Below are 12,817 nucleotides of genomic sequence, written 5' to 3'. Positions count from 1 at the left end.
CACTGAACCGCCAGGAATTCCCATGTCACACTCTTTCTTAACTGATGACTGGGTCATAACTTTACAATGATGCTCAAACAACAGCTGAAGCTAGAGATTCTTATTAACTCCAAAGTGATCCTCTGATAAGGAAGTGAAGCTACAAGATTTTCAAGAGGCTTCTCTTGGAGGTTTCAGAGAGCCAAAAATGGGAAAATAGAACGAATTTTTTGATCATTGGAGTAAGAAACATTTATTCCCTGCCCTTCCCTTTCCAGAAATCTCATTTTGGGGTAGCAAAGCCACAAAAGAATGACTATTACATAGAATACATGTCAGAAGTGAATTCACTTCCTATTTTGAGTTTCACTTTCTTGACTAAAAACAATAACATGAAATTTTCTAGGTAGTCTATCAAGTTTCTTATTTCAAATTCTCAACAACAACAACAAAAAGTAATATCTGTTAACACAAATCCTTATCATATCAAATGTGGTGTTCTGTATCTTTCTTTTCATGCATTATTCAGGAAATACATTAATTAAAATCTACTTCAAGTTTAAGACCACTTAAAACTCTCAAGACCTTGAACTAAGAATATGTAGTACATTAAATGTGTGTGTCTGTGTGTGTATATGTATGCCTTTAAAATTCATAATGCATGATTTAATATTTATAACCTATTCATTTCTAAATTGAACCTGCATCATATGTACTGCTCATCTCTGTTAAAAAGACATAAATGTACTCTAATCCACACTACAATGTATCAAAACATGAGGCCGTATTTTATTTTTCAATTGATTCTCCACTGGAAAAAAAAAAGGAAAAAGAAGAAACAGTCTGACATCGTAGCTCCTCACTTTTGAGTTTACTTCACTCCCTGCCGCCTCTCTGCACTTCCCAACTGCTTTTATCTATTTCTCCAAATTTGAAACTAGGTCTGGTTGAAGTTTAACACTATAGCACTAGGCAGGTTTCTATATACAGCCTCTATGTTTCTGATTATTAAGTACAGTTCTTAGTTTCAGCACAAAAATACATAAAACACTAAACAGCTACTACACATAAAAACATGTACAATTTTCCTTAAACACTAAGAGTTGTAGCAGCAGTTTTGACTTTCACCATAGGGAGGGGCTGCTCAATACTGATTCATAAACTGCAGGTTTCTATTTAAGAAGAGCCATTCAGATCTATCTTAAGAGCCTAAGATTGTTTGTGACTGCTTTTATACTATAAAATGCACTAAGAATGCAAATATCAGACTCTGGGCCATCAGAAACATAAATCCCTTCTTAAGAATTCATGGACAAAATGACAGAGTTAGAAGTCCAAATAAAAGACATCTACATTAATTCCCATGATGTTTTAGCAAGCCTGAATGAAGTAACAGAAATTATTCTTACCTGGAAGATTTCCATCAGTTTCATCAGCACTGGGAAAACTAGCAACACTTGTAGAATCTGAAAGGTCCAAAAGTTTGGCACGCAGCTGCTCAATGTCACTCTCTTTGCTGGCCAACTGCATCTGAAGCTCATTCTTATGTGTACATTCTTCTACCAATTGCTATTTAAAAAAATTAAAAAGTACCAAGATAATATAAAGAATTAAGTTCAAATCTCCAACATTAGAAACTAAGAATCAGTGGAATTATAAAATAAGTAACCTAGAATTGCTAATACTAAAAACTGACTATGAACTTCACGAATGTTTACTACCACAGATTATAATACAACTATAAAAATGCAAGTTCTCTTCCTCAGGAATACACTGCGTGCATAAAGCTCCTTTTCTCTTTGCTTTAAAAAAGTATTTTGGTTTTTTTTCTTCTAAAACATAAAGCATTAAAAACCAAACCCAAACACCTGTTAAAACAATAGAAAATGCTTTTATGGTTCCAATGAAAGTGTAAACGATACAGAGGAAAACCCTTGGTGGTTTCTCCAAAAGTAGCATTTCTAATCAAGCAGATGCTAAGGGGTAAAAATTACTCAAGTTATAGTTAATAGAGTATTTTCCTAGTTTGTCAAGATCATGGTTCATATTAGAGTAACAGTAATCAAACTGGAAGAATATAAACCTAACTATGCATTTTTTATACTAAACAAACTAAACATTAAGAAATAGCTAGGTATATACAGTAATAACAAATGCACACACACAAACTTACCGCTTGCATTTCATTCAGCTCCTTCTGATGTTTCACTACCATTTGGTTGAACTTCTCTCTTTCCTGGTTGAGTTCAAGCTGGAGCTTTCGATTTTCTTTTTCTTTCTTTCTCAAATCCTGTGTATTTGCTTTCTTTCTATCGATTTTAAAGTCCTTTCGATTCATTATTTCTGCCAACTTGTTAACAGCCTATTATGACATTAAAATGTTATTAATAAGGTTCTTCATTGTAGCTATTCAATTTAAGCCTCCAGTAAAAAAAATTTTTTTTTCCTTCAAAATCAGGAAGCAGGACCTTTTGTGTATGTGAAAATTAGGAGAACCTAATGAAGTTGGAATATGATAACTGGTAGCACAAGTAACTATTACTGATTCATCTCATTGTTCAAATGTTTAACAAGAACCAGATAGGCTTACAAAAATCCAGTTACTGCTCAACAATTATTCAGCACTTACTATACTGCATGTAAGCACTCTGATAGGCACTAGATATAAGGACAGAAAATACAGTTAACCCCAAAGATATCCTAGTCTGGCAGAGGAGCTGGAAAGCAAGCATGACAGTGTTGAGTGGAAAATCAGGAGAAAGCAGCAAGCAAGGTGCTACAGCAGCAGTACCTAACTGAGACTCGGAGAGGTCACAGAAGGCTTCCTGAAGGACCTGCATTTGTGTCCATGCATGCTTCTTAAAAAGACCAACAGGAATCAAATGAGCAAAGAAGAAATGGTAGTAAGGAGGGGAGCCAAGGATGACACAAGAATTAGAGGAAACAGTACACAGGCAAGAAGGCTCAAGATAATTTTTCTCTTTTAGACAAGTCGGAGAGCAGGGGGACGAGGCACCACATTCAGGCCCTCCTGAATGTGAATGGGGTTGTAAATATAGTTGAGGCTAACCCCTTTTGCCAGAAGGAAAAAATATATTCTAAATAAGACAGGACTGTTAAAAGCACAGGAAATTAGCTACATAAGCCACAAAACATAAGCTAGCGTATATCTGTCCTGTATTAGTTTAAAAAAAAATTAGATTTTCCCATCAAGATAGAACAAATCCCTAACCACTATCATTTCCATATAGATTAGATCCCATCAAGGATAAAGAACCCTTGAGTAAATTTTTTAGTGCAGTAAAAGCTTATTTCACTGAACTAACCAAAAAAACCACAGAAGTATAATGTGAAAAACATGAAAAGCTATTACAGTTATCACTCATCAAAGACTATCTCTGCTAAAGCCTTCTCTTTTCTTTCAATCTACTGGGTATATATCCTTCTAGACTTTTCCTAAAACTATAAGTAGATAATATATAAATGTTTCCATTTTAAATGGAATTTTGCAGTACACTGTGTGCTGCAACTTGCTCTCTAAATTTAATACTGTATTAAATATCACAGTAAATACTATTTCTGTGTCATTACATGTAGATCTACTTCATTAATTTCTAATGGCTTCTTTGCATCTCATTGTATGGGTTAGTTTTAGTTTTTCACTTTTAAAAATAATGCTATAGCAATTTTGTTTGTGAGTATTTCTTTTGAGAATTTATGGAAGTATTTAAATAGGATAAATTCATAAATGAGCACATACTGGGTCACAGAATATGCACATTCAAATGCTTTCTTCTGTTAAACTGTTTTTGTATGAATGAACTTTCCCCATATGCTTATAACACTCAAAGCTGAGTATCACGTCTCATTAAAACCTGTCAATTTGATTGTCAAAAAGATATCTCATTATTGTTTCCATTTTTATTTCTTGCTTTACTACTGTGGTTGAACCTTTTCTGTTTTGGTCACACCTTGAGGCATGTGGGATCTTAGTTCCGTGACGAGAATCAAACACCTGCCTCCTGCAGTGGAAGCACAGTCTCAACCACTGGATCACCAGTAAGTCCCTACGGTTGAGCCTTTTAAAACAATCTTCACTGCTTCTTTTTTCTCCAGTGTCCCTTGGCTTTTTCTTTTTTCTACTGAACTGTCTTTTTTCCTATTTGCAGATCCTCTTTATATTTATCCATATATGCTGTAAATACTCGTCCTAGTTCATTTTCTTTCAACTTACATTCTTTTGGAGTATGTCCAAGAATAAATGTCAGTCTTTTCTTCATGGTCTATGTTTACAGAGAGAAGTAAAATCCCCACTGAAGGATTTTCAATGACTATTAAGTGCATTTTTGAAAAATTACTTTAGTTGAAGGATTACTGAGAGAGTAAATTAGTGGTAAAGAGCTCTAAGTACAAAATATTTTACTGTAATTAAAAAAAAAATCAGCTGAGGTACACAGTACCTTTTGAAGAATTTAAAACTACTAGATGACTTAGTACAATGATAAGATACTGAGTTTTAGCTGCAAAATACAAAGCAAAATGATACATCCACCCCTTTTAAGTTTCTTACTCCCAATTCTTCTCTTTCTTGTCATTCTTCTCTCTTGACTTCAGTCAAGCATATGCTTTCTCCTCATTAAGTTTTCCTACTGTCAATTATGGGTCCTCCATACAATCTAAAACATATTTTTTACTAATCAGATAACTAGACAAATTAGCTTTCTTAACTCAACTGAAATTCTATTTCCTGAATAAGACTTCTACATTTAACGAAGAAAGAGTATTACATTATTTGTTCCAATGACTTGACAATCTCCGTTTTAAGAAAAAGGACATGAGGAGCAAATATTAACTTCTGAATATATGATACTAAAATACAAACATATGGGGAAGGCTGAGCACATGTATACCTGTGTTTTAAGGGTTCGTTCTGTATTGATATTCTTTTCAAAGGCAGCCTTAAGGATATTGATCTCCTCCTCCTTCTTCAATTTATATTCTGTCAACAAATTATATAAAATGTCATATATGCCATTAATTTCTGCCTTGCAAACTAACATATAATGTCCTTCATTATTCAAATTAGTATATACTACATAGTAACTTTCAGTGACTTCATTAAATAATTCTTTTTTTCAGTTTATTGAGGTATAACAAATAAAATTTTAAGATTTTAAAATGTACAATGTGAAGAACTGATATATGTATACACTGTGAAAGGATCCCCCCACAATCAATTTAATTAACACATACATCACCTCATACATTTACCTTTTCGTGGGGGGAGTGATGCTGAGAATATTTAAATTCCCTAAGATAATACTTAGGGGCTTCCCTGGTGACTTAGACAGTAAAAAATTCATCTGCAATGCAGGAGACCTGGGTTCGATCCCTGGGTCAGGAAGATCCCCTAGAGAAGGGCATAGCTACCCACTCTAGCATTCTTGCCTGGAGAATTTCATGAACAGAAGAGCCTGGTGGGCTACAGTCCATGGGGTCGCAAAGAGTCAGACACAACGGAGTGACTAACTCTATTCAAGATAATACTTAAGGCTACACAAGTTATTTAACATATGAAAACAAATTCTTCAAAACCCTGACACACAACAAAGATTTACCTCTAAACTTGATTTTAACGTTACAATTTTTTTAAAAAATCATACATACCTTCCTCTGCCTTCCTCATTTTATCAGTTATCTCTTCATTTTCTTTTCTTAATAATTCAATATCTTTGGTTAGCATGCTGTTTGTTTCTTCAAGCTAAACAAAGCACAGAAAGGCTGAAGTTGTATAATCTCTTTGCTACTCTCATATTGAAAACAATAATCTTTAAACAAATACTTGCATTTTCCACAGACAAGGACAGGTCAGACACTGCTTAACTATAAAAATGTCTGGCTTCCAATTTGAAATATGTGGAAATAATTGAAAATATTTTAGAGTAACTGTTAACTTCCAAAAATTATTTCAATGTGCATGTATACATACCTAGTCATACAAATGAAAGGAATACAAAACGTAATGAAATAAGAATAAGACTAAAAACTAAGAAATCTACATTTAGTTCTGTCTCTGTGACCCTCAGCAAGTCACAATCTTTCTGGGCCTCAGTTTCTTCATCTGAATAATGGTGACAAAAAGGACAATTTAAAATGTTTGACTGATTACCAAATGGCTATTAGCATAAAAGATAGCACTGTGGGCCCATATATTTCCTCCCCGTTTATTCCTTCCCTGACCCTACCCAGACTGCACTGTGTGATAAAATCATTTCTTTGTCATCAAGGGCTTTGTAGGTAGTATTATTAATCAGAAGTGGCCTCTATGCTCTGTAGTCCCCAAACAATGATGAAGACTTTTGCTGACATATTCCTTATTCCCACAAGACTAGTGACCCATTCATAAATCTTGACTTAGGAACGCACTTTCTATCTTTAAGCACATACCTCCCAAACCTTAGGTGAACTATAAAATTGTCCCAATGGTCCTTTGGTGGTGTGGAGTGCAGCCGGGAATGCTTCTAGATCATTGTCTGCCTGAAACTCCGTGAGTACTGGACCCATATTAACCTGTCCAAAGACTGTACAGAGCTGCCTGTCTTGCCGTTTTAGTCTAAAGATACCTTCTCAGTTCAGTGGGCACTTTTCATTCTCTCTGCCCTCCAACAATTACTTTCAGTAATTTACTTGTTCCCCATTTTATTTATATGACTGCATTTAATCTTCATAAGAATCCTATGACATAGGTATTATTTTTATTTTATAGTGAAGAATCTGAGGCTTGAAGAAGTCAAAGCAAACTGCCAAGATGACATAACTTCTTAGGAGCAAAGCTGGGGTTTGAATCCAGATCTACTTACAACAGAGCACTTGATGGTGGCTTTACCACCAAGAAGAAAACTCTAATTCCCCTTTCTAGCCCCATAATCTATTGACCATACTATACATTTCAGGAATAGACAACTGTTAGTAGTAATGGTTTCTCTATAATGGATCTGTAGATATCCACAAAGAATTTTTGTGGATATCCACATCCCAAAAGGGCATCTCTGAATTTTATAGGATTTTGGCCATGAAATCAGTTGCAATTTATTAAGATAATAAAGCAAATGAATTTAAGGTTAAGTATTTCTTCATATAAACTATATTAAGATCTATAACCAGAAAGGGGGAAAAAACCCAATATACTGAGTAACAATTTAAATTATTAACAATTGTTTTAGATTATATAAACTATTTTATATATGCATACAAGTAGACCATTGTGTGTAAGGAAATACTCATGCACATACACTTACCCAAACACTTTAAAATGTGGCCTGTTTAGATTTTTCAATTAATTTTAATCACATAACTTAGCTAACTATCACTTACCCGACTAAGAGTGTGATCTTTATCTGTAATTTCTTGTCTATTTCTTGAAGCAGCTTTCTTGCTTTCTTGGGTCAGTTCAAAATACTGCTCTTCCAGAAGCCCTCGAGCCAACTGCTCAGATTCAGCCTTTGTTTCTGCTAGATCCAACTGAGTAGCAAGAGTTTCTCTGGTAGATTTAAGACAGAGATGAGTATAAACAAATCCAATTCATCCTTCCAACTTAACTATATGGTTAAAAACACAATTCTATTTAAATGATAAAAGAATTAAGTATTTTATTGCTTAAAACAAACCCTGAACCCATTACAAACTTTCTAGAAAAGTAATCTCTCACACTTTGAAAAAGGATGCTAAAATTTTGTACGTGTTATCTTGCTTAACTAAGAAAAGGTAATAGAACAATGGCAAGCAGTCTACTCCTGAAAAGGAATTTGCTGGGGTCTGGAAGGAAAGGCAGCATGGCACAGTGGGGAAGTCACTGGCGTGTAAATCAAGAGGCCAGACCTAGACCCTGATCCCCTTCTATCCCCATTCTATTCCACTGGGTAGGGACACTAAGCAAGTTCCTTACACTTATAAGAACTCAACTTAATCAAATCCATAAAATGAGAGGATTAAGCTACATTATTTTTGAGGTCCCTTCCAGCTCTGAAATTTAATGAGATTATGAAGATTTATAAATAGATTTGCAAACCACTATAACTATTCTAGGAATGCTCCTTGGGAATAACTCTTTAAAGCCTTTCAGAATTGACATTCGGACCACAACCAGATCACTGCAGTCTGCCTGCTCTTCCTAGGAAGAGAAACTGTCTTCGATAAGTTATCTCGGTCATAACTGTAACCTGCACACACAGTAGGTGCTCAATAAATGTTTATTAAATAAATGAATGACTTCCACCTACTTTCTATTAAGGAAGTAATACAAATAAAATTTTCTGCCTCAAGCCTAAAGAGGAAGACATATAGTAACTACAAAAAATATTAATAATATCCATTCTTTTGTCCAACAAATATTTAAAGTTCCTATGTGCCAAACACTATTCTGGGATTTAAGGCATACAGCAGTAACAAACTCCTTGCCCTCAGAAAGCATATATTAGCAAGGTGAGACAATTTAAAGAAATGAATGATATATAGTACGCCACAAAGAACAATAAAAGGAAAGGTGAAGTGGCTCTAAGGTGTGGTCACTATTCTATTGAGGGCAATCAAGAATGCCTCTTTGCTAAGCTGATATTTGAGAAAATAAAAGAAGGAAGAGAGGAGCCACGCAAGTATCTGGGAATGCTTTTAGGCAAAGGAAACATCTAATAAGAAATGTTCTGAAGGAAGCTAATGTGAGGGGTGTCAGGGGTGGTTGTGAGATGTGGTAAGTGAATTGGAGAGAAAGAACAAGTGTTAGAAGGCTTTCTAAAACAACAGAGGGACTCTGGCTTTTATTCTGAGTGTTCCATTTTAAAGAGATCATTCAGGCTGCTGGTTAAAATCAGACTTAGTAGGGGGACAATGGCAGAGGCGGCAATACAGTGGCAGAAGCAGCGAGCAGAAGCAGTAAGGAGACACCTGAAATAATCAAGACTGGAGATGATGGCACTTTGGATCAAGTTGGTAAATGATGGAAAGTGGTGAGAAATGATCAGATTCTGGACAGGCTTTTTAGTTACAGCTAGGATATACTGATGGATTGCATGCAGAATATAAGAAAAAAAAGAAGAGTCTAAGATGATGCCAACTTTTGGATTAAGCAACTAGGACTAACAAAACAGCTAATATTGACATGGGGAAGACAGCAAGGAGTAGGCTGGGGAGTAAGGCATTTTTTCTGGACATGTTATATATGATATGTTAAACACTCTAGTGGTGATGTCAGACAGCTGGATTTACAAGTCTATAATTCAAGGAAGAATATACTTGCACAATGATGTTATTTAAAGCCATTAGGCTGGATGAGAACAAGCAGAGAGTGATCCCTTGGGCCCTCCAGAGTTTAAAGGTCTCAGAGATGGGAAACGACAAAGGAGCAAAGACGGGTGAGGAAGAGGAGACGGTTCAATAGGTGGAAAGAGTTCGGTGTCACAGAAACCAAATGAAGCAAGTTCAGAGAGAGTAATCAATGATGCCAACTGCTGCTATTAAATAAGATAAATAGGTAAGAACTGACAACAGTTCTTAACTATTAGGAAGCCCCAGGTGACCTTGAAAACGGTTATTCTGGTAGAGTAATGGGTGCAAAGTTTTGAATGAGCTCAAGAAAGAATGAGAGAAGAGAACCTGAAGGTAAATGGTATGTCACTTTTCAAGGAAGTTTGTTACAAAAGGAAGCAAAAAAATAGGTTGCTATCTGTAAGTAGATATATCGTTAAAAGAAAAGGAGGTTATTTTTTAAGAAAATGTTTACCTCTATGCTTATGTAACAATGGAAATGACTACAGAAAGGAAAAAAGTGATGGAGGAGTGTAACTGATCCACTTGGCTGTACACCTGAAACTAACACAACACTAAATCAACAGCACTCCAAGAAAAATTAAAAAAAAAAAAGAAATGATGGAAAGATGAGAGAATAATCGGAGCCACAGGCACAAAGGGATGAGATCGAAGGGCTGCCTTTTAGGTCAACTCATGTTAATTTTGTCTATTTTCATGAATCAAAAGGAAGGTAGGGTTTACAGGTACAGTTGCAGACAGGTCAGTGGTTTGTCAGTGGAAGAGAGTAGATGTCCTATGACTTTCAGGAAACAAGACTATTTGCTGAGAATGAGAACAAGAAGTTGTTGATTTGAGGAGGGAGGAAAAGATAAGACATACAACAATACAACAATGTGAGAAAACCAGCTTCAATGTCTGTTCTTATACTATCCAGCTATGAGCAGTTATTAAACTTAACAGCTTTATAAGACTGCCTCCTTGTAAAGCCCTAAGCACACATGCAATAGAAACTAACCTGCCTTATAATACTAAGAGGAAAACCCTAAATATCTTTACCTAACATAAAAATTATAACTTGCAAATACTACATGATGTAGTATTTGCAAATACAAACAGATGTTTGAAGATTAAGAGACCTTTGAAAACAATTTACTGTCACAATTTAGTGAATCTCTGTACAACTCCTATAGTGTTAAAGTACCAAATTATTTCTTCACCATAAAGGCAAATTTTAGTCAAAATTTAGTTTGATTTGTTCCGAACTAGGCCAGTAAGATTTGCTATTTCACTGCCATAAGAATAAAGACCTATCTACTCTCTCTGTTTAAACTTAAAAGTTAAGAAATCTTTGCTGTAGGACTGATTCTTGTTCCAAAGTAAAATGGACATACTTTTCACTTTGTAGTTCCTGTATTTTCTTTAAGTTTTCTCTGTTTTTTTCTTCAATTTCTTCCTTAAGTTCCTTTACCTGGGTTTTATAAAGTGTCTGCAAAACAAGTGAAAAGAATAAGTAAGTATATTGATGGGGTTAAAAACAGTTTGGTAGTTCTTTATAAAGTTAAACAATTAACATATGATCTAACAACTCCACTCTGAAGAATTTACCGAAGACAAGTAAAAATATATATCTATACAAAGTCTTACACATGAATTTTCATTATAGTTTTATTTCATAGTAACATGAATTTTCATTGTAGTTTTATTTCACAGTAATAGATGCGGAGGTTATAGAGTATAAACTTCCAATTGTGAAGTCAATTTCTGTTTTTTTAACAACACCTTTTAGTTTCAAAGATAAGGAAAAAATAGTGAGGACCAGCAAACAGCTGTGGAGTATGACTTTTACACTGCATACTTAATTATCCCTCTGAGAAACAGCACTTCTCTGGGGGAAAAATACATTTCTACAAGAATTCAACTGAAAGAAAAATGATAACTAGCTCTGGTTTGTTTACAATTTCTAAAATGAAATAGTCCATTCTGCCTTTAGTAATCAAATTCTCATTTCTCCGACTTCAATTACTGAAATTTATATGTGGAATCAATGAAGAAATAAAAATAACCTGATCTGAAAGCCAAAATTAAAGAAAATCTTAAATTCAGCTCATAATAACTTATCAAATTTAGCAACATCTAACCCAATCCTCACAAGCAACAGAATAAACCAAAACTAAAGACAGTTAATAGTTTGTATTGTTTTTAGAGGCAAAAATCAAGAATCCATAAGAACCACCACAAATCACTTGGACATCCATCCCCAAATACGGAGGCACTGAAAGATTACCCTGTGGAAGTCTACGGACAGGAACGTGTGCTTGATATTATAGACCACTGTGCGGAAGTCACCCCCACACACTGAAAAAATGAAGGCTAATTTACATTCAGGAAAAAGGTTTTCAACAATCCTGAATTTTTTTTTTTAATTTAAAAACATATTCCAGGGATTGTATAATAAGCCAAGAAGAAACAGACAAAAAATGGAAAAGTCACCACTCATAACTGCATAAAATTCCATAGAGCTCTAACAGTATCCAGATTTTTTACTGAGGAAAGCATTACTTCCAATATTGTTCATACTTTGTTTCTAGGGCATATTCAGCAGTGCAGCTGAAACTCTGTGCATTTAATTACACTGCTTAAAGCCCATAGTTAAGTGCGGCTTGCCAGTGAAACAGAAATGGAGCAGCTAGATAAATGTCAAACTGAAATGTCAGGGCACAAGCTTGGCAACAAAAAATTCAGAGTTTTCAATAAAGCCTCAAAACAATAGCTATAAATGCTGATCAACAGTAGTAATGAAAATAACTGGCCTATAGTAAAAAAAAGAAAATGATTTTTATGGAGAAAAAGCATAACAGATTCATAAAGTGCACACAGAGCCAAAATAGGAAAAAGCTCTTGAACATTAGCTATACCTACAACCGTATGCAGTGAGAGCTACACATGTATGTACGAAGGCCACTGTGATGTGCACACATGAACCACACGTGATAATCCTGGGCACTCTAACCCACCAGAGCTTGGTACCAGGCAGACAGAACTCTTAACAGATTCTTCTAAGTAGCTCCAGTTTGAAAGCAATTCTGGAAATATTTGCACAAAAAGTCATTTCTTTATAACTTAGACTACCAACACAGATTCAGAAATGAAATGTGGAGAAGGGGATATACAACGGGAGAAAACTACTTTATAGTCATTTGAAATAGAATCACAGCTCACATTAAACATCTAAACCCCTTGTTAAGTCAGCTATGGAAACAGTCTACATGTTAAAAGTGATTCTCACCGAGAAATACTGCTCCGCTTCCAGCTGATCCTGCAGCTCCCGCATCTGCCCTTCATTCCCTCTGTACTGCCTTCAGACGAAAGAGAAAGAGGTAAACAAACGCCCCTACTCTTACTAGACTTTTGCTTCTTAAAGTTGCTAAAACAAAAAGGTTTACTAAAATAATCTGTTTTTAAAAAATTCATACTTAGTCATTCAGTATTACTTAACTAGCTATATTTGGTTAGGACACACTGTCTGGTGCCATTT

The 12,817-nt window shown here is 35.0% G+C and overlaps 1 protein-coding gene across 2 annotated transcripts in view; it reads right to left on the bottom strand.

Annotated features, from left to right (window-relative positions):
- The window catches only part of ROCK1 (Rho associated coiled-coil containing protein kinase 1), a 119,286-nt gene that overhangs the window by 9,149 nt on the left and 97,320 nt on the right, over nucleotides 1–12,817 (bottom strand). For both annotated transcript variants that reach the window (XM_061130845.1, XM_061130844.1), the window contains exons 21-27: nucleotides 12,569–12,638; nucleotides 10,674–10,768; nucleotides 7,354–7,519; nucleotides 5,647–5,740; nucleotides 4,890–4,978; nucleotides 2,153–2,341; nucleotides 1,389–1,548 (exon numbers count right to left, since the gene is read on the bottom strand). In XM_061130845.1, coding sequence (XP_060986828.1) covers nucleotides 1,389–1,548; nucleotides 2,153–2,341; nucleotides 4,890–4,978; nucleotides 5,647–5,740; nucleotides 7,354–7,519; nucleotides 10,674–10,768; nucleotides 12,569–12,638 — 863 coding nt within the window. The remainder of the gene's footprint in view (nucleotides 1–1,388; nucleotides 1,549–2,152; nucleotides 2,342–4,889; nucleotides 4,979–5,646; nucleotides 5,741–7,353; nucleotides 7,520–10,673; nucleotides 10,769–12,568; nucleotides 12,639–12,817) is intronic.

This window comes from Dama dama, chromosome 27 (assembly GCF_033118175.1).
Source record: "Dama dama isolate Ldn47 chromosome 27, ASM3311817v1, whole genome shotgun sequence".
NCBI classification, from domain to species: domain Eukaryota; kingdom Metazoa; phylum Chordata; class Mammalia; order Artiodactyla; family Cervidae; genus Dama; species Dama dama.
This window is presented reverse-complemented; position numbering and strand designations above follow the sequence as displayed.